Source organism: Acyrthosiphon pisum, chromosome A3 (genome assembly GCF_005508785.2).
Source record: "Acyrthosiphon pisum isolate AL4f chromosome A3, pea_aphid_22Mar2018_4r6ur, whole genome shotgun sequence".
Classification (NCBI taxonomy): domain Eukaryota; kingdom Metazoa; phylum Arthropoda; class Insecta; order Hemiptera; family Aphididae; genus Acyrthosiphon; species Acyrthosiphon pisum.
In genome coordinates, this window is record NC_042496.1 from 2,216,119 (window position 1) to 2,237,863 (window position 21,745).

Here is a 21,745-nt window from a genome sequence, read left to right on the forward strand (position 1 = left end):
GGAGCCTTGTATTAAATTTTCAAGCTTTTTTACCCAACAAATAAAGTTTTATTGACATTCATAGAAAAAAAGACTAATAAATTGGAAACTGAAAATATCCTAAACAGTTCAAAACAAATCAAAATATTTTGAAAATGTTGTGTATAGAAAATGCAAATATAAACAACTAGTGAAAATTGCATGTATATATGTACATTTGTTTTAAAGTTACACCAAAGTCCAAAAACCAAAATCGATTTTATCAGAAACAAATTTTGCGTAAAAATTCCCATTTTTCCTTAATTTTTATGTTGTTTTTCCCGGCGCTTTTGAAAACTATTGAGAATTTTAAAATTTATCTCCCGAATGCACCAACTAGATAGATTTACTTTCCTATCAAACAAGATACTGTTGAAGAAAATCGAAGCAGTTTTACTGCCTCAAACGGTGGTGAGACACAAAAATTAAAAAATACCTACATATCATTGTAAAATCAATACATTAATTGCTCCGTTCCGAATCTAATATGTCCAAGGAACAATATTTTGGGCTCATATTTAGTATAAAAACATTATTTAGTTCACAATTTTAAATTTACATTTGCCCCATTACAATTTAAAAAATAAAAAATTTGGGGCAAATGGAATTGAATATCTCTGGTATAATTCATTAGAATAGAAAAAAGACTGGGGTAAAAGTAAATGAATCATCTGTACATATTAATTATTTCTTCAAATGGTTATTAAAATATGAGTTTTTACATTTGCCCCAAAATAAATAGGAGGATTTGGGCAAATGTAAATAACATAATCTATTCCTCTTTAAATTGATGGGGCAAATGAAAACAAAACATATTCACAATTCATTAAGGTAAAATAGATGTATACTTAATTATTTTTCAAATAAAACAATTTTTTTAATACTAAAGGTGTATTATGTAGGTACATCAGTATTTTGTGTCCCATATTATCATATTTTACTTACAAACATTTTAAAATAACAAGTCTTTTTAGTTCCATTAGGTATTAATAATAAACATAAAATAAGCATTACACTATTTTTACATACCTACTTATAATAATAAAATAATGAAGGAAAAATACAAAATAATAAATGTAGTATTTCAGTCTTTTGTGTTCCAAATTAATGGAGATAAAAATAATACATTTTTTGTTCATAATATGCCTCAGGTGAAACTGATACTCACCTATTGGTTTTACAATTTAGTGGGGGTTTTCTTCACTTTAAACAATTGAAACACCATGTTTTATTTCTGAAACTTGTTTATGAGTTTTTTCAAATTAATTTGTCTTTCTCGGCCTTCCCAATGTCATGTACATTATATTTTGGACCAGAGGTCTTTCTAACATAGTTTCTAACCATTTATTATAAAAAAAATGCACATTTAGTTGGTATTTTTTCATAAAGTATTTAAAATAGTATTCGAATAAAAATACTTAACATTACGAAGTATAAGTTATAACGAATAATACTTACTTTACATATTTTGTATAAGACTATTAAGACTGTTAAAATGTTATTTTCTATTGGGATTATCACAGTATAATACAAATCTAGCACGTCTGACTAGCAGTGCTCGGCGGTTTTATGAACTACGTGAAGCGTAACTAGTTCTGACCGCTGATACAGCCGCGCGCGATGCTTAACCTGCTCTTTAAAATCGTGGCTGTAACCACGACTATAGATAGTACTATCTTTAATCGTGGCTGTAACCGTGGTAGGCGGTAGCTACTATCATTGTTGCAATGTCGCCAAACCCACAGATATAAAATACACATTTTATATCTGTGGCCAAACCTTACTCGTTATCAGCTACAGTCAGCTGATCAGACTGCACTGTAACTTTACATTGTGACCAACACCAATATTGATATCGTCAGAAATTTCCGAGAAATGTTTTTTTTATTTTATTTTTTTCATTTAAGAATTTGCGTTCTTCGCGTTAAAATTGTGACATATTATAATGTCAACCAAAACATGTAGTTATGTTTAAGTGACAAATGGGACTGAACGTCTACGGTCTCTATTGACCATGTCTTCTGAAAATCTGGAAATCGTACACGAAGGATGGTTGACAAAATCACCTCCTGCAAAGAGAGTCTTGAAAGCAGTCAGTGTAAAATTAGTAAGTTCAGTTATTATTTATGATTATTTTTATTTGTATCCCTATACTTACAATGCGATCAATTGTTTCATGGTCGCTAGTTGTTTTTGTTGTAAAGTTTTTTCTCACTTTGAACAATAGATATCTATGTATCTATGACATAACAATTGGATCTGAACATTTTATTTAAAACATTTTTAATAAATTCAAACCAAAATATGCTGACATTTTGAGTGTTATACCTAATAGATTTCTAACTTTATAAAAAAGAATTAATTGATTCTTTAGTAAATATCTACATGTCTCCTGCTTAAACTAAGTACGCATCACTAATAAGTATAAATTAAGGAAGGAAATATGTATATACCTAGAATATGAAAAACTAGATAAATAAAATATTTTTGTTCTGCTAATTTATAGCATCTTTTTTATGAAAAAGAATCAGTAATTCAATACCTAACAATAATTTATTGAAAATAATATAGTTTAATGAATTGAGAAAAAATAAATGACATTTTTGTATTGATATTAGAAAAAAACTATTCAACATTGTTAACATTGTATAATAATCTTAAATAGTTTTATTAACAAATATGATACATTTAAAGTTCTACAAAATATTTTTTTTTTTTATACCTTCCCACATTTTATTTTCTTTATCTTAGATAAGTAGATATGTATTCATTGTACCCTCGATTTTGCCTAGGTATACCAAAATAATTTTTATACAATATTACCTAATGGATAATATCTAATATCCATCTATTTTAGATATTTTATAAGTTTATAATAGGTATGTTTACTTTTACAAGATTTATCATAAAAATTTTTAAACTTTAGAAGTGCGTAGAAAGATGGTTTGTGTACGCCATTCTGTGAATGGCCAGGTCAATATTTCCTCGCTTATTATACAGATAAAAGTCGCAGAAAGATGAAGGGTCGAATAGATTTAGATCAATGTGAACAAGTAAGATTTATCACTTATTATTTGCTTTAAACGATAAATCCAATAACAATTATTTTAACATTTTCTGTTTATTAGGTTGATGCCGGTTTAAGATTTGAAGATCGCAAATCAAAATATCATTACATGTTTGATATAAAAACACCAAAAAGAACATATTATTTGGCAGCAGAATCAGAAGAAGATATGAATAAATGGGTTGATTTTGTATGTCATGTTTGTGGACTTAAACCATTCACAGTTGATGAAAATGCCGGTAAATTTTTAATTTCAATAAACTGTTTTTAATCGCACACATTTAATTATATTATATTTTAGATTTTGAATGTCCATCCGTCAATAATATGTGTAGACCGTTTCCTCTTAGTGTCGAAGAACATGATGAAGAACATTCATCACCAGATTCACCAACAAGCACATCTTCTAGCCATTACATACCTATAAGTGAATGCATATCTGGAAAGCCATTACTTCCAATTCTTCCTCGTTCAACTATAGAAGAGTCTTATGATTTACCTCGACGTATAAGACCTCCACCACGTCTTTCAGAATCACCTCCACCAAGTCCTGGTTCAGAATCAGTTTTTACTGATGATGAATCAATAAATGGTAGCACTATGAGTCGGCCATCTGTTAATTGGCAAACGTTCCCTCGTTTATCTCAAAACTCACCAGACTTGCCAGTTGCAGCCAATAGAAGGTTTACCAAAATATTACCAGAAGGATGTTTAACAGCACCTCCAAGGCCACCAAAACCATCCCACCTGATAGAAACTTCAACAAAAACCGATAAAATAGTTGAACCTTTAACAGGGGATGAAACTTATGACTTTCCAAGGTCCCATCAAATGACACCACCTCAAGCACAGCCCAGGACACATCGTAGACATTGTTATTCAAATGCTGCCCCAGGTCAAGTTTCTGGTAATATTTTCACTTATGATTTTGTGGAAGACTGTGGACCAAAAGTTGAAGAAGGTAAGACTGTGGAATTAGAGTCTCCAAGTTTTATAAATTCACCTTCTGCAATTGCCAACGTAAGTTCCGCTTCATTAGAACAAACCCCTCCTGCTGTTAATCGCCAGTTAAAGCCAGGCAGAAAGTTTTCGGATACTTCTGCTGAACTCTCACCATTGACTCCATTAGCTAATCCACCAATTGTAAACCGAAGGCTAAAACCTACTCAAATTAGAAAAAACCAAGATTCCTTTTATGGTAATTATACATATTTTTATATTTTATACTATATATTTTTATACATGTGTTACATAAATTATTTTTTAGATACGACGACTAGTACTCTAAGATTATGTCCACCACCAATGGGTAGTTTGAGCCGTCAAAAATCTCGTATAGGACCCAATGTTGTTCCTACAAGTTTTGAACCTCGAATCCATAGGCGGCATTCAGCATCTGATGATCGACTAGCTTCAGACAAAGTAATATTTATATTTCCTAATACAATAAACATAAATTGAATATTTAAGATTTTATATACATATATAGATAATAAAAAAAAAATATATTTATATTCCTTAAATGCAATTTTAAGAAAAGCCTTTTTTATATTTTTATCTAACTGGCAGTTATGTAAATTTATTTTAAATCCATGATCAGAAATCGTTAAATTTTGGACTAATTTAGTTTGGGAATTATAGTCAACTGAACTTTGTATAACAACTTCTATATAACCCAGTTTATATCTCCAGTCGGAACAAGTAGACATATTGAGACCTCTGACAGATAAACAATGCCAATATGTATTTTGCCCTGGCACTATAACATCCAAACTAAATCTGGCCCTCAATTTCTAATTGCACTTTTGAAATCATTACATTAAAAGTACAAAATCTAAAAAAAATAACACTGATCTAGTGATCCATATTTTTCCATTTTCCTTAACTAAATTTAATATAATGGAAAAATAATATTTCCACTAAATATTGACGTGGATTAAATACAAAATTAAAATATCATGGGATGTACATTCACATAAATTATCGAACTGCTATTAAACAAATTAATTTTAGAACAAACAATGACCGTTGGCAAATATTTTTACGTTTTTCTTCGTCAATCAGGCATCATTTAGCCAAGTCACTTAACTTTCAATGGCAATATCTCCTGCTTTTTTTCGATCAATCTTGGTGTAGTCACCATCAGTAATATTGTAGTTTTATTTAATACAATTTTTTTTTTACAAATTTTAAAACATTTACGGAATTCCGTCAATTGAAGCATTAGCTTCGGCAGACAAACAATTTTTTTTTTTCATGCCTAGATCTTACTAAAAAAAGCATTGATCATTTATAACTAACTAGCTGGACCCCGTGCACAAAATTGAGCACTTTATGATTCATACATTGTTTAATTTGTTATTAAATATTCGGTATAATGGTATTCAATACTTATAAATGTTCATTGACCATCTTCAATCTGTGTATGATGTATAACATTTTTTTGTGCGATTTTGTTCGTAATAGTTTGGAATTTTTTCTTGTGGTGCCTAAAGCCTGCCACAAAAGTTTCATAGCGATCGAATGAATAGTGTAGGAATACATAAAGAAAGGACTAACAAATAGACATACATTTACTTTAATATATATATTATTCTTAACATTTTTTTTAAAATGTTTATATTTTATTTATGATTTTTAGGTATCCTCATATCAAATCAACAAGATTTCATCAAACTCACGATATCTAGCTGAAGCAAGTCGTTTCAATGATATTCAATATTTAGATCTAGAATTTGAATCTTGTGACAAACAATATGCAGTAGGTAATAGAACAAATGCAAAGGCCACCACCAAGAAAAAACAGTGTAATGTAGGCAGTCAATTCACTTTGGTAATGCATGACTATTCCATGATTGATGGTGCATACCCATACAAAACTGTAGATTTTTTGAAAACTGCTGCTTTGTCAATGACTAGAAAACGTGCTGAGCAAGAACGACGATTTGGTAGACAAAACATGGTAAATTAAATGTTTTTAGGGTGCTTAATTATGATCATAAAATGCTTAACTTGTCACATATTTTAAAGTAAGTTTAAGCAATAATTGAGCGACTATTGGCTCTTGACATTTACATATCTTAGATCAATTAGACCTTTCATTTATAGTTCTTATAAAACTCAGGGCTTTCATGTTCAAACTATACGAAATTATATTCATACATTAATATTATCTATATGTTAAATTATTTACTATAATTTATAAATAATCCATAAATACTAATTAAAAACCAATATTTTTTCCATTTTTCTATACCAATTAAAATGTTAGGACGTACAATTTTAGTTCATATTAAATAGTTCTAAAGTGCATATCATCATTAATTATTATAAATTACCTATTTAATCTAAGAACAGAAAACTAATTTACGCAAGGAACATAGAATGTTACATAAAAAAAATAAAGTGTCACTATACTCATTAAATTAATATCTTGTTACATTATCATCTAATACTTAAACCTTGGAATATCTTAAAAGAGAAATATTTGTTAAATATTGTCAATTAATTAATGTACAAATGATCAAATGATATCAAAATTTAATATAACTGGGTATTCTTTTATTAGATAATAAAATCAATTTAATAGTTCTTGAAAGTATGCACATTAAACAAGTTGCTATAGAAATTATAAATTGTCAGTACATTATGAATAAACATATCTCTATGAACTGGTTCATTTACATGTTTGTGATAAACAATAATATTAGATACTACATGCACATCAACATATTCAATAATTTGATTAGGGTTTGCCATTTTAGATAGGTCTAATCATTTATCATATTAGCTTATAATTCAGATTTTGTTCTAATATTTATTTTCATATGAATTCTAATAAGTAGAACTACATATTTGATATTTGTGTGTGACTTAAGGAATCTTAACTTAATACTTAATATTCTGTAACTTAACTGACATAAAACCTATATTACTCAAAGTAATGCGTAATGTATCTAAACTAACAGCTACATTAAATTATTTCAATTATTATTTTTATTGAAGACTAAATGTATACATTTTTATAAATTGATATGATCAAAACTTCAAGTAATGTTGTTGATCTCCTTCTCGTTTATATAAAATGTAATTTATTTTTTTTAATACTGTTTATTCCCTAACTATTAAGTGAGTCGCCCAATATTAAATTTTTTAAGGAAATTAAACCAAAACTATTTTGTAAAATGTTTATACAAATTTGTTATGATTTTTAGGTGAATTTATGTTTTTCATTGAATTTTAATGTATGTGTACACATTTAATATACATTTGTTTATGATTTATTATATAATTATTAATATTTTGGCTAATGTGACCTCAAATTGAATTACTCTTGTAATCTTGTTATCCATTTTTAATATAAGACAATCTCATTACAAATATTTATGCATTATTTTGATTATGTTTACTTATACCATAGTCAAATTATAATTATTATTTTATTTATTATATTTATACACAATTTAAAATGTTTAATTACCTAATATGTTCATTATTTTTATAACATTTATATAATACTATTAAAAATCAATACCTTAATGAGATTAGGCTAAATTAAATAGCCTAAGTTATTTTCTGATATATTTAGACTGTTAAAACTATATATTTTTTAAAGTTTATACGTATTATTATTTTTATTAAAATTACCAAAAAAAATATATATATTATATTGATATTAAATTTTATTTTATATTGCCAATATTGTTGTATTTCTTTGTATATGCCTCGTATAGTCATATTCCTATTTTTAAAATAATAAATATAAGTTATTCCTTTCATCTTATCCTTCGTACAACAGCACATCCAATTATTGTACCTAGAATTTAGATTCCTTTTAATTGTGAACTTTGATGTAGGTACTAATTTAACATTACATTATGATTTATTCCTTATAAGTTGTATTGTCCAATTCATTCAAAATCAATTCTAAACTACATATTATATTAAGTTCAGAAGCTACTAAATTTTAGATTATGAGTGGAGCAATAAATGTATTCATTTTTTTTTGTGTGTGTCGTCACCTTTTGGGCTGTAAAAATGTTATGATTTCCTACTTTTGCCTCTTTTCTGCTAAGAAAGTGAATCTAGAAATCTTGTTGGCACCCTGTATGGGGGATTAAAAGTAAAAATATTCCCAATAATTTGTGTTGGAAAAAACAAAAAAAAAATTAAAGAAAAATAGATTTTTACGCAAAATCAGTTTTTGACAAAATCGATTTCGATGTATGGTATAACTCAAAAAAATAAATAACCATAGAAATTTTCAAAATATTTTGAATCTTTTGAAACTATTAATAGGCATAAAGGTCCACACACTCAGCATCGGTGGCTGTGGCGTTAAATTCTATTGTCTCGGCTTTACTGCCGCGGTGAGCGATGAAATGTATCCTGCAGCAATTCACCAACACCACCACCGCTATAGTGTGTGGGGACCTTAAGAAATTTTCGATTTCGTTTCGTTTTTTTATCAAAGGATGTCCATAAGCATTTTTTTCACAGGGTCAAAAAGTTAAAACATTTTACAATATTCCTTATAAGTTTTAATAATAGGAGTTGGAAAATATTAATGATGCATGTTATGCGCGATTTTTTTTATAAACATTTAAAGTTCAAATGTTGACAAAATTCATCAATATCTTGAAAATTTTCAAATTATTTTGTCGTTAATAATTTATACAACGTTCAATTTTTATAGCTTAGATTGAACTAGATTGAAAATTAAATTCAAGGTTTTACATGAGTGGTTTATATTGTAACCTATTTAAACGAATAATAACGAATTTAGTTATTTTGTTGTAATTTAAAAATATTATTCATAGCGGTACTTGAAACTTTTTAAGTATATTATTTTGTTGAATAATGAACAGATACAATTCAATGACATTAAAATGCGATTTTGTTTGCAAATAATAATTCAACGTAGGTACTGTACAGTGTACCTACCTATAGCCCATTACTAATATCTAATGACTAATAGTAAAATAAAATAATCGTTACAGCGACTCCTCTAGAGTCTAAACACCTACTGTACAGCGAGTGGTACACACTTTTTTCTTCTTCAAACTTCTGGTTTGTAATAACTAATAGTAAAAGTAGTTTTTAATATAAGCTTAAAAAAACAACTGGTTAGTTCAACCTTCGATTGAAGTATATAATAATAATATGTACTAATTATTTGAAATTATAATGTTAATTTAATCAATAAACTGGAGAATAGTCAGGTAGGTCGTAGGTAGTACTGTACCTAACATATCTTTATTCTTTACTCTTTAGTATAGGTAGGTAATAGTTTATAATTTATATTATAATATTATTATTATTATTTAGTCTACCACTAGGTATATCACTGAATTTCTAGTGTTAATTCTTGTTTATTTGATTTATAACAATCGTATATTATAATTTAATGTTTTCAGTAAAAAAGCAGTTACCTAAGAAGAATCTGTAAATATTCTTTATGTAATAATTATATAATCCAGTTTTTATTAAATAAATAATCTATTATTATGTATATTTTTTTTGTGCACTTTGCCATGATTTAAATTAATTTGAGACAATATTTACTAAGTGAAGCATTAGGTATTGTTTTTTTGTAACTTATTCCCTATAATCTAAATAGGTAAAAACAAAACGTCTTGTTTATGTTTATCCTATCTTGATTTGTCATATTCTTTACAGCCATACGGCCAATTGGATAATGGTGATTTGGTTTCCCATTAGTTGTTACAAAAAATTTGGATTGATCAGCGATTTTCGATTTTTAATTATACGCGTATTCGTTCATAGTTGAACAAATTAATTTTTTTCATACAAAATGTTAAATTTGACAAGACTTGTGTTTTATATGGTAAGTCTTACGAAAAATAATTAATATTTTTAAATGTTGTAGGTAGGTGCAGGGTACTTGTAACATCTTTGTCTATAAATTAAAATCGTATGGTGTTGTTTTAACGTAACATTATATTGTTTTTCATTATTTATTATATTAGGTAGTTTTGAAATTTTGTATTTTTCTGTGTATAGAATCAATAAGTTATTTTTAGACCACATAAGCGGCCCGCTCGGTCGCAGGTTGAGTATGACAGATTTAGTTGGTACTTTGGTGAGAGAGACGGTCTAGAGAAAAATATTTCAATAAAATTGAAAATAAAAATAATACATTAAAAAATCAATTATGCAGGAATGGTAGGATTGATCCACCCATCACCAAAATACGCCGCTGCACTTTCCAACAGTATTATATATTATATTTCACGTATATTGTTTTTGTAGCTCTCCCGATAAGGATACAACATTTTATGAATAAATATCGTAGAAAAAAACAAAAAAGTCTTCCCGCATGGTGTATGATCGTGTTATGTGGGCTGTAGGTAGGTTATAATATAGTATATTATAGGTATTTGATATCTATTTTGATATCTATTTTGACCTATTTGATAATTTTTCGTCAGGGTAATTGCCTCCTGCCGCCGCTGATAACCGGCACTTTTAATAATCGGCATTGTGATCCGCGGTGGGAAGGAAATAATAAATATTAAATTGTCTGAAACGCGATAGCGCGACAAATTTCCATAGTGGCAACCTGTGCGGCTCCACCGACCATCATTTGGCACTTTTCGCAATATTGTATTGCACGTATTTTGCACTATTTCCCTCTGTCCGTGAGTGTCTTATCAAAAATTGAATTGGCTCGGAAGGTTAGGCAGGGCCGCATTTAATGGGGGGGGGGGGACTGGCTACAACTGCCCCGGGCGCCAGTATTTTGGGAGTGCCAAAACGTTGTCACCGGAAATTCGTTCCCTTGTGAATTATTAAAACTTTAAATATTTTAATAACAATGTTAGGTTACCTATATAACATTAATGTACCGCAAGAGCGGGATACTTTACTCCAGGGGTTAAACATTGCTCCAAAAAAAATATTTATTGATATCAATCGTAGCACATTACGATTTTGAGATAAGAGATTGTAGTTTTTTTAATATTGTTCTTATTAACATTACAAATTTTTTCAAACATTTCGAACATCAATCTATTAGTTCACCTCCAAGATGTATGCCACGAAAAGAGTTGTTTTCAAAAACACAAAAACTCATAACGAAAAAGTTGTACAAAATCTAGGTGATTGAAATTTAATTTAAAATGTATTAAAAAAAGACTTTTAATCAACTAAAAAAAAAAAAAAAAAAATTATATTATTAAATTATATTATGTATAGGTTCAGATTAGTTAAAACACAATCACTAAACATTGCACCAATAGTTATTATATGCATTAAAGTAAGGTAATTTTAATCATTTTGCAATGTAACCTGCAATGTATTTTACTTTGCTCCAAATTTTTGGGAATAAGTAAGTAAGTCATTTAGTATGAAATTCGGATTTTTTTTAACTGTTCTTACCTCTCAACATCTATACATATAAAGCAACGCGAACAGGTAATTTTTATCTTTGTTATTGAAGCTATAGTATAGGTTTAAACTAAAAACGAAATATATTTGGAGCAAAGTATCCCGCTCTTACGGTATTATGATGTTTGAAATTAAAACAGCTATAATGCATTTACAGCATTATAACAATATAGTTATCAGCGTTCGAGAATTATTAATATACCTGATGATAGTTCCTTAATATACTTTTCCCAGATTCGCTGTGGTTCAATATCCAATATACAAGTTATTTATAATAACAAGGCGTATTTTACTAACGTGTGCCTTCAACAAAAGTACAATTATTAGTCTATACAAACTCGAGCCACACCATATATGGTATATACACCTATACCTAGGTATATTTTGTGAAACCTGTGATTACTGATTAATAACTTTTATTTCATTACTCGGCGCTGTTGATTATTTATTATATATTTATTTTGTATTATTTTAATTATGACTGGCAAAAAATAATCAAAACCAAAATCGTAAAAAACTTTGTCAAAAGACAAAACAACCATTTAATGTTATTAGTTATTACTTATTGGCAAATACAGACAAATTCAAAACATGTTCCATAAATATAATATTATTAATTTGCATAGTTTGCCTATTTAGTTGTATTAAATTAATTTTTATTTTGTTCATATCAATATAATGTATTAATACGATCCACGAAGGATAGGTACATAAATATGTGAAAAAAAAAAACAAAAATAAAACTTATATTACGATGAATTACTGGCAGGGCTCAAGTGGCATACACTCAATAGACTCTTTGCAGAGGGGGAGGAAGAGGAGGGTTCTCATGAAGTTATTAAACAATATTTTTGAAAAAAGCACACACTATTGCGTAAAACAAAATATATTCTATTTTCTTTACTCGTAATCTAAAAAGTTCATGAGGATCTCTCCCATATTTCAATAGGCCCCAAGGGGGAGCCAAATTTTTTTTGCACAGAATTTGCGCAAAATTCCTCAAAGCGGCATCTAGGTTAGGGCATTCGGGTATATTTCAGTAATTTGCTATTATATAGTTCGTCGCACGTGTCTACCTAATGCGTTTCCATCGACGCGAGTAACTACACGCGACGGCGACGGTTCGATTTAAGCCGTTTATCTTACTCAGACACTACATTAGCATTTAAATAGAATTTATTCTTTTCTTCCAGTTACATATTAGGTATTATATACAGTCGGTCCGACCGGATATTACAGACTCGTGCGTCGTTAAAAATGTCGACGTGATATTCTCATTTTTCGCGTTTAAAACTAATATATATTATTATTGCCCCAATACCCATCCCTTACAAATTGAAATAACGCAAAGGTCGTCAATGACGTGTCAACCGTTCAGAGTAACCGCGAATATATTAGGTGAATAATATTTGTTCGAGACGTGACATTTATCACGGAGTATGAAATATGATTGTGTACACACCATACAGCTGTACAATAACATTTGATACCAATAAATTATTCATATATATATATATATATATGTGTATATAGAGTTGTAGAAATTAATCTCCAAATTTGTTTGGTTTAGTTGTTTGCTCGTGGTTTTAACTTTTGAGTAGGTAGGTATCTTTATGGAGCGCGGACTTTACGCACCATTTTAAATGTGTTGACAGCAAAAAACGCACGGCATTGTAAGACCATATTTTAATCGCCGATAACAATAGAGTAGAAATACAACACAACAATAGTGTTGTTTTATGCGTCATGATACTATAATACGCACCGACCTACCTATGTAAATATGTAATACAATACAATATTATGTATATTGTATGTACATAATAATAGAACAAAGAGTGTCACGAGATCCAGCGTTTGAACTCGTCATTTATTATATTGGCTCGCTAAGTATAGGTACATAATATTATTATGACATATTTTGATACACTATTCGCCTCTTAATTGTTACTGTTAATACTCGTCTGATTGTTGAAAAGCCTAATGGAAAATAGTAATTCAACTTATAAAATATTTACATATAAATTGACGATTTCAGATTCTTGAGTACACCCGTGGCTCGAATATACAAGGTCATTGCAATAGTACCTACCCCCACTAAATCATTGTATCATGTTAAGGAATTAAAATAGCACGACCTATAATATACTGGCTATACCTACTATATTGACATATTATACTAAGATATGGACTGCACCCTTACGCTGCCATTTTATTTTTGTTTGATAATAATATAGGCTAGGTGAAATAACTTTTTATATTTATTTTTTGTATATTTAAGCCATGAATATATCACAAGACAAATAATTAATTGAATTTTTAATTTAAGTATAAACTAAAAAATACCCTGAATTGCATTAATTATAGTGCAGGTATTTAGTAGGTACATGAATAATTTTCAAAAATAGTCTCAAAATAATAAATTATAAAAATTAAATTAAAAAAGTCATTGACGGGATCAAATATGCAGAGATACCCTGTACCCATATGATATATTATATCTTTACCATACAGTAGTTATACAATTATAGATACCTATATACCTAGTTTCCAGTGACGTATACCACGGAGGCGTAATTTATTGACGTGATATTTTTTCTAAAATGCCTTTTTTTTCGTCAGATAAGATAACCCAACTTGTTAATTAAAAACCATCCCAAAGTCTTGAGACTTAACTTACTTAGCATGCCACTTATAGTGTATATCTATACAGTATATTATAATTTATACTGCAGTAGCTGGTACAATTCTGGAAATTGTTTAATCCATTTTAATTTATTAATTTTTTTATTTTGTACATTTGTTTATTGTCACACCTATATAGAGACCGGCTGTAGCCAATTACTGTGTGAAAACTGTTTACAATGGAAATAAGTTTTTAATAAGCAGAAAATTATTCGAGAACGACCAATGTACACAGAAGAAGAACACTACCACGGTAATAATAATACTTTATCGGAATTACTACAATATAATTTGTAATTGATAACTTCATTTAGTACTTGCCTAATTACCTAAATATAATATATTTATATATATATATATATATAGGCACTAGCTAAGTAATCGTAATACCAGTACATATCTATACGGACTTATTTACCAAATATTGAATTTCAGTCAACATAATATATTATTAAGTATTACTGTTTAAAACTTTGTAATACATTTGGCGAGATATGCAATTTTTAAAGCTACACTTTATAAAACTCTCAGGGGGAGGCTAACATTATTAACACCCATGTGAGCCCCGGGCTTTATGGACTTTTTAGGGGAGAAGCCCCCTAAGCCCTCCTCCCCCGATTTCTGCCAATTCCTGCAGACCACCTTAATCACTTTTTCCAATTCATTAAAAGAAAGAAATCTTACATTTATCCAAACACATTAATGTATAGTATATAATATAATAAAACTACTCACAGTATTTTAATCAGTGTGACTATGATCTTCGACCAATATTATAAACAATGTTATAATCTGTGTTTGGTAGGAACTTGGGAGTATTTTTAAATGTTTTTATAATATATAAGAAGGCTTTAATTATCTAAAAATCAAAATATTTTTAACAAAAAAGGATTCTACAGCTAAAACACAAATTATACCTAATGTTAATAATATATTTTAAAAAGCAAAAAATCAAAATCACTACATTTCAGGAAACGGAAAAATATATATAATTTCTCTATGGTATATAGTTTTTTTTAATTTTTTACAGATAACTGTAATTAAGAAAAAATACGAAAATTAAGTATTCTGATAATGATTGGTATGTAGAAAATTGTTTTCTATACGCTGATATATAATAATCCAAAAATGGCCAAATTGACTTATTTATCCCTTAAACCCACGCATGGTGTCAGCATCCATCATAATTATTAACTGTACTAACCATATTGTACCGTGAAAGCATAATTAATAAAAAAAATTAACATGGTTAACTATCTATATACTATATTATATTGTGTGAGACAGATATGAGTGATTAGATAATTGTGCCGCCTTAATTTTTGTAAGTGGATATAAGCCTATTATAGCTGTATGTGTAATACTATTTATATAACATTGAAATTGATTAAACTAACTTTTATAGAATTGTTAAACAATTAATATACTATCACAAAACCAAAAGTACCTATATATATACCCAAAAATATTATAAAAAAATAATAACGATATAATAGTAAAATAAAATATTCTTTTAGACATTATTGTAGTTAATCTACATGAGTATTAATGTTTGACCCATTGTTATATTTAATAAAATATAATAACCAAAGAGAAATTGTATATTTTTATCTCACCTTATTATCAAAATTATGTAGGTATATTGCATAATATTAAAATTTAAAAATCTCAAACAAATTTTTAACATATTTACTAAAATGGAAGACTGGGTCACATGGGAAATTATAATTTCTAGACCGGTCACTCGGGCAATGATCCATGCCTACCTGTTATCCCCTCCAATATTATACTCCAGAGTCCAGATCATTATTTACACCCTTGCTAAATAGTAAATATATGGTATATACCTACCATGCGTAAGTTGTATAACATACATATTACATATTTCAGCTTTTTTAAAAAAAATGTGTGTTTTGTTCACCTTCAATTTTTTTTAATAGGAACTGGACAGTAAATGTGTATCAAATTTGACCAATTATCACGAGCTGTTGGACGTAAACAATGACGGTGTTGTATCTGTCGAAGATTTAAAGGAACTGACTGAACGTTTTTCAAAACTCAACGACATGACGGACGAACAAACTTTTATGTTCAGCAGAATCATCGAAGTACGACTATTAAGTTCTAATAATTACTACTTATAAGTTATAAGTACATGTATGGTTGTATATGATCATAATATATTTTCAATTACCCAGGTATCATAATAATATACTGTTGGGTTGTTCAATAAAGCAATTTTAAATTCTGATTATTGGAATTTAATTTACCAGTTACTCAAAAGCCATATTTTTAATAGGTAATTTGATTTTGTTGCCATTCGTGGATTTTCCTGTGACATTATATGCAAACTTTTTTTCCAAACGAAAACTACCTACACATTTCTACGGTAAATTGTGAAGTAGATGTTATTTTGGAAAATGTTAACGTACTTCCCGTAGTATGTTTATATAATGATATAGATACTAGCTAAATTATAAAATATAAATAAAAATTCAAAGGAGTTTCTGAATCATCAAAGTTTATGCAACTTGATAATATAGGCTCATATAAATGTATTAACATTTTATAATTTATAAAAATTGTCCGAGTATAATAAGTAGGTACCTACTAGAGTACTATATGTAGACTAAAATATTACATTTTATTTTAAGAAAAATTAAAATCATTATATACGTGTCTATTATCCTTAGAAATAGTTAGAATATAAAAGTTCAAATACCTATTCAAATATTATAAATTATAATGAATATAAGGTAGGTCTATCACGGTGAAATTAAAAAAAAATAACCGTGTAGGTACTTAAAAAAAATGTACAGTGATAAAACGGTAGTTTTCATTTGAAAAAGGAATTTTACATAGCCACAGGATACTCCTTAAATGCATTAAAAAATAAACGCATTTGTAAATATTATGGTCTCAAAGCATGCTTGAGAATTACATAAATTCATTAGGTATTTATAAAGGATAAAATATGCAGGGGTGAGCAGTTAGCAATGAGCACCCCGTGGACGGGCTACAACCGTTAATTTAATGTACAGCATTTAATATATTATTATATCAACACAATGACATATTAATATGTATGTAATGTATTTGTGTTCATATAATAGACAATAAGTTATAATATATCTACAGGGGCGGATTGGCGAATTTTTTCGGCCCGGGAAATATGGATCAAACCGGCCCTGTACTGAAAATATACCCCCCCCCCCCACCAAATGGTCATAATTTTACTCAAATTTCAAAATTTGTTTAGTTTCACCCCCAAATTAGTAAAATATATATTGTTTTTTATTTTTTTAAATTATAATTTTATTATTGGTCTCTATCATCACCTTTTAGGACAGTAAATAAACTTAGATTTTCTTAAACTAAATTCACTTTTCTGATAGGAAAGTTAATCTAGTTAGTACTTGGGGGGGGGGGGGGGGGGGGGTCAAAAATAAAAATGTCTTAGTAGTTTTCAAAAGCGCCGTGAAAAACAAAAGAAAAATTAAGGAAAAAATCTAAAATCAAGGTTCCACGTAACTAGGTCTCATTAACAGTTTTTTCTTTTTTTCTCGTACCTTTTCAGCGCCACCCTTTTTTCGTTTTTCACCAGCGTCACACATGATTTGAATTGCACAGTTCAATTGAATTTTTACACTAAACACACGTCTGTAAGTACTGTAACTGACTGGGTAACTCGTTTAAAATCAAAATACATACAAATAATGATAAGGTTATCAATATTATCACGTAACTAACTGAATTCTACCATAGAGTATAAAATATAAATACTAAATTACCAATACCATAGATTTCTAAATAATACATTAGCATAAATTGGAGAGAAAATAGTGTAAATACCAAAAATCCTACTATGAATTGCAATAGTATAAGATATTAAAAATAATACCTTCTTAGGTATTTGATTTTCTTAATATATTTTAATTTTTTGTAATTATATTATAAAAATTATACCAGCCCTACCGGCCCTCACAAGAACCGGCCCATCGGGAAGTTTCCCGATTTCCCGATAGGCCAATCCGCCCCTGTATATCTATATATACTAGACTAATAATATATTGTCTAGTATTATTTGCACACATTGGAACGGAAAACTGCAAGATATACTGTTTAAACATATATATCATATTTATATAACATTTTTCCATTCTAATATATAATGTATAAACATCCCGTTTCAGAACTTATGGTACAAACATTGGGGATGCATTGATCCGTTCGATTACGTTACGGTAGAGAAATATTTGAAGTACATACAGTACGTAAAACAAAACGATGGTCTGGAGGATGAAGTTGTTCAACTATTGCCATATTTGTTTAAGGTACCTAAGCAATCAATAAGTAAATCATCTTAATAATAAAGTATACTGCACCTGTCATCTCCAGGGCAGAGCAGGTGGGGCCTTCACCTCTGGCTCTGAGGTTGAACATGTCCCGCACGCTTTTTGACATGTTATGCATATATTGCAATATACTCAAACTAATTTTCGACGGTGTACTATCTAGATGATTATTTATGTATATTTTAAACTTATGATTATTCCGCATTTACAAAATTACAACCATTACAAAATTATTTGACGTTCAAACTTACTATAGATTATAAATAGTAATCTAAATATTTATATTTATTCACTGATTAGTAGTATTATTATACAATCCTACGAATCTTCAATGACTGCTGTTATATTATTACGTCTCTCTCTATATATATATATATTATTGGTACATTAATTAAGGGGAGAAGGGCGTTATCTTCACCCCACTATATTATTAGAAACCGTAGATAAAACATATTTATTATATGTTTCCCTTCCAAAAATGTTCTCCGGGATACGTCAGTGGTTTTTCATGCCGGAATTTTTTTTTTTTTGTAGATGGACAATTCGTAAATATCTATCAGTATATCCCCATAAGGGGTTTATCTTTATTTAAATAATATATTGCTGATTATAAATTTGTACAAATAATTATCTAAATTATAATTTGTTATCATTAGGTACACTACATACAATTGTTTATCTATTTTGTCAGTATTAATTTACAATTTTAGTCCACACAGTTCTTTATCTGCCCTGGATTTCTCACCATTTTCATCAAGAAAAATTTGAAAATGTTGATGTCAATCCAATATCGTAAAAATGATAAATTCAAACGCTCATAAAATATTAATGTTACTTTCGAAGAATCTTTATTTTTTTTAAATTTTCTAAATTTTGATGAATGTTGTCAACATTTGAACTTTAAACGCATATAAAAAATAACTGAGAGTATGTATCTTTAATATTTTTTAACTTCTATTAATGAAATTTATAAGGAACCTAGCATTACAATTTCAAGCTTTTTTACTAGGTAAAAACGTTTTTGAGAATAATTACAATATTCGAAAAATTTCTCAATGCTATATCTAGTTAAAAAAAGTCAAAACTAGCTCAAAAATATTTCGAAAATGTTACCATTTATTTAAAATGCTAATATAAATAATTGGTGATCAGTTCAAGGGTATATGGTTATTATTATTTTGAGATACACCGAAAAAATGAAATCGATATTTTCAAAAATTGGTTTTGCGTAAAAATGACCATTTTTTTTGTTTTTCTCGACCCTTTCTAAAACTGCTTAGAATTTTGAATTTTGATCTCTTAAAGATTTAAAAGTACCGACTAAATTCACTTATCTATGAGAAAAGATGGTGATCTCAAAAAACTGAGCATTTTTACACTACCCAAAATGGTGCTGACAGACAAAAAAAACAAATATCGTTGTGAAATTAATAAATTCTTTCACTCCAATCTGAATCTAATATTGTTTTTCACATAGACTGTTGACAAAGACCAGAATGGCAACATTTCTAAAGATGAATATATCAAATTTTTAGAATGTATTGGGACATCAAAGAAGGTAATATACTAATAAATTATTGTAGATAACTGACAATCGACTTAATATATATTATGATAGCCTTGATATCTTGGTGATAAACAGGGCTGTGAATTTAATGATTTTGAATATCAATGTATTTTATTTTAAATTCAAATAAAGTGAGTTGCAAATTTAATTCAAGACATAGGTACCCATTCTAAATCCGAAATTGTGCTTCGCATATTTTAGTCCAAAGTGCATATTAGGTATAACAGTATTTTGTTAACGATGTTATCAGTTATGGCATACTTGATTGCTTATACAGTTATACCAACAAATAATATTTGTAAATTACCAAGTGCCTAATGCCTATAAACCTATGATATTTTAGTATTAAAAGTAAATTTTTTTATATTAAAAAAAATATATATCAAGAAGTTTATCTGTTATATTAATTTAAAAATTTTAAATTCATTTACTAATATCGATAGTCTTCATTTTAATATCATAAAAATACTATTTATTGGCGTACCTATCTTACAAGTCATAGAGATATAACTGTTTTTTTTTTTTTTTATTTTATGAAGCCAATTTGGCGCAATCGTGTATAATCACTGATATTTTCAGTACATATATATTACATATCCCTAATTTTGTGTTCATAAGTTCATACTTATTTCGTAGTTTTTTAGAGCATTAAATTCACGCAGCCCTGGTAAATGATGAAGTACATAATTTGTTATTAATCTATATTAATATTCCGTTTTCTTTTTGTTGTGCAGACTAACTTAATCAAGTCATTGGGCATTATAAATGACAAGGATGATACAATTAAACTGGAAGGTTTGATGTCAATTATTAAAAAGCATTTGTTTCACAATAAAAATAAAACTGAGGATACAACGATCAACAGCGGCACCGTTAGCTATCGGTATAACTAATCATAATTATAACATAATGATTATAAATACTAATATATTATACTAATATTGATACTTAACAATGCATAATATTGTTCATAATAGTTGAGCTGTCATAATGTATTACGTTAAATAAAAAAATATAATAAATAAATATTAATAGGTACTAATAAGTAATATTTGTAATCAATGATAACTAATGTAATATTTTATGTACATCTGCTGTAATTTGGGTAATACATATTATTCTATATTATACACAATATTCGCGCGACTACCTCCTAAATACCAGCTATTTAATATATTATTATACTTGCTTATTCTGGCAATAATATTGCCTATACCTATACCCCGTGTAGTTGTTAAACATCGTACATATTATAATCTAAAATATATTACCTGTTTACCTACCTGTCAAATTTTCATCGTAGATATGTTATGCAAATAAGAGAACTTAAGTTACAACGCATGTCAGCATGATATATGATGGTATGATTTATGATATTATTACCAAACTTTGATCGCAGATGCGCCACGCAGAAATAAAATTCGCCAAATAAATTTCGAACAGCGACAAACGCCAACAAATATTAATAATTGTATGATACCTAGGTATAGGCGTTGTGTTATTGTCACTATACAGTGGATATAATTCGTAATTTTGACTATAATAGGTATACCTATTTGTTGTGAACCTGCAGGTACGATTTATTGTACAAAGTACCAATTTATTATTATCTAAAATGGAAAATCGGTTCAGATCTATTTTATC

At 28.3% G+C, this 21,745-nt stretch overlaps 2 protein-coding genes across 2 annotated transcripts; both read left to right on the top strand.

The window, feature by feature from the left end:
- The first annotated feature begins 1,915 nt into the window (after positions 1-1,915).
- Positions 1,916-7,784, top strand: LOC100569512 (protein daughter of sevenless). The gene is given in 7 exon segments (XM_008186242.3): positions 1,916-2,114; positions 2,948-2,977; positions 2,980-3,071; positions 3,147-3,324; positions 3,387-4,283; positions 4,353-4,507; positions 5,727-7,784. Coding segments are annotated over 7 exon segments (1,764 nt in total). The 5' UTR covers positions 1,916-2,032; the 3' UTR covers positions 6,057-7,784.
- Positions 7,785-9,723: 1,939 nt separating this feature from the next.
- On the top strand, positions 9,724-21,119 carry LOC103307671 (sarcoplasmic calcium-binding protein). Its single transcript, XM_016805558.2, has 6 exons — positions 9,724-9,932; positions 14,319-14,432; positions 16,120-16,287; positions 18,373-18,513; positions 20,012-20,092; positions 20,836-21,119. The coding sequence occupies exons 1-6, from the start codon at positions 9,900-9,902 to the stop codon at positions 20,992-20,994; spliced, it is 696 nt and encodes a 231-aa protein (XP_016661047.1). The 5' UTR covers positions 9,724-9,899; the 3' UTR covers positions 20,995-21,119.
- The last annotated feature ends 626 nt before the right edge of the window (positions 21,120-21,745 follow it).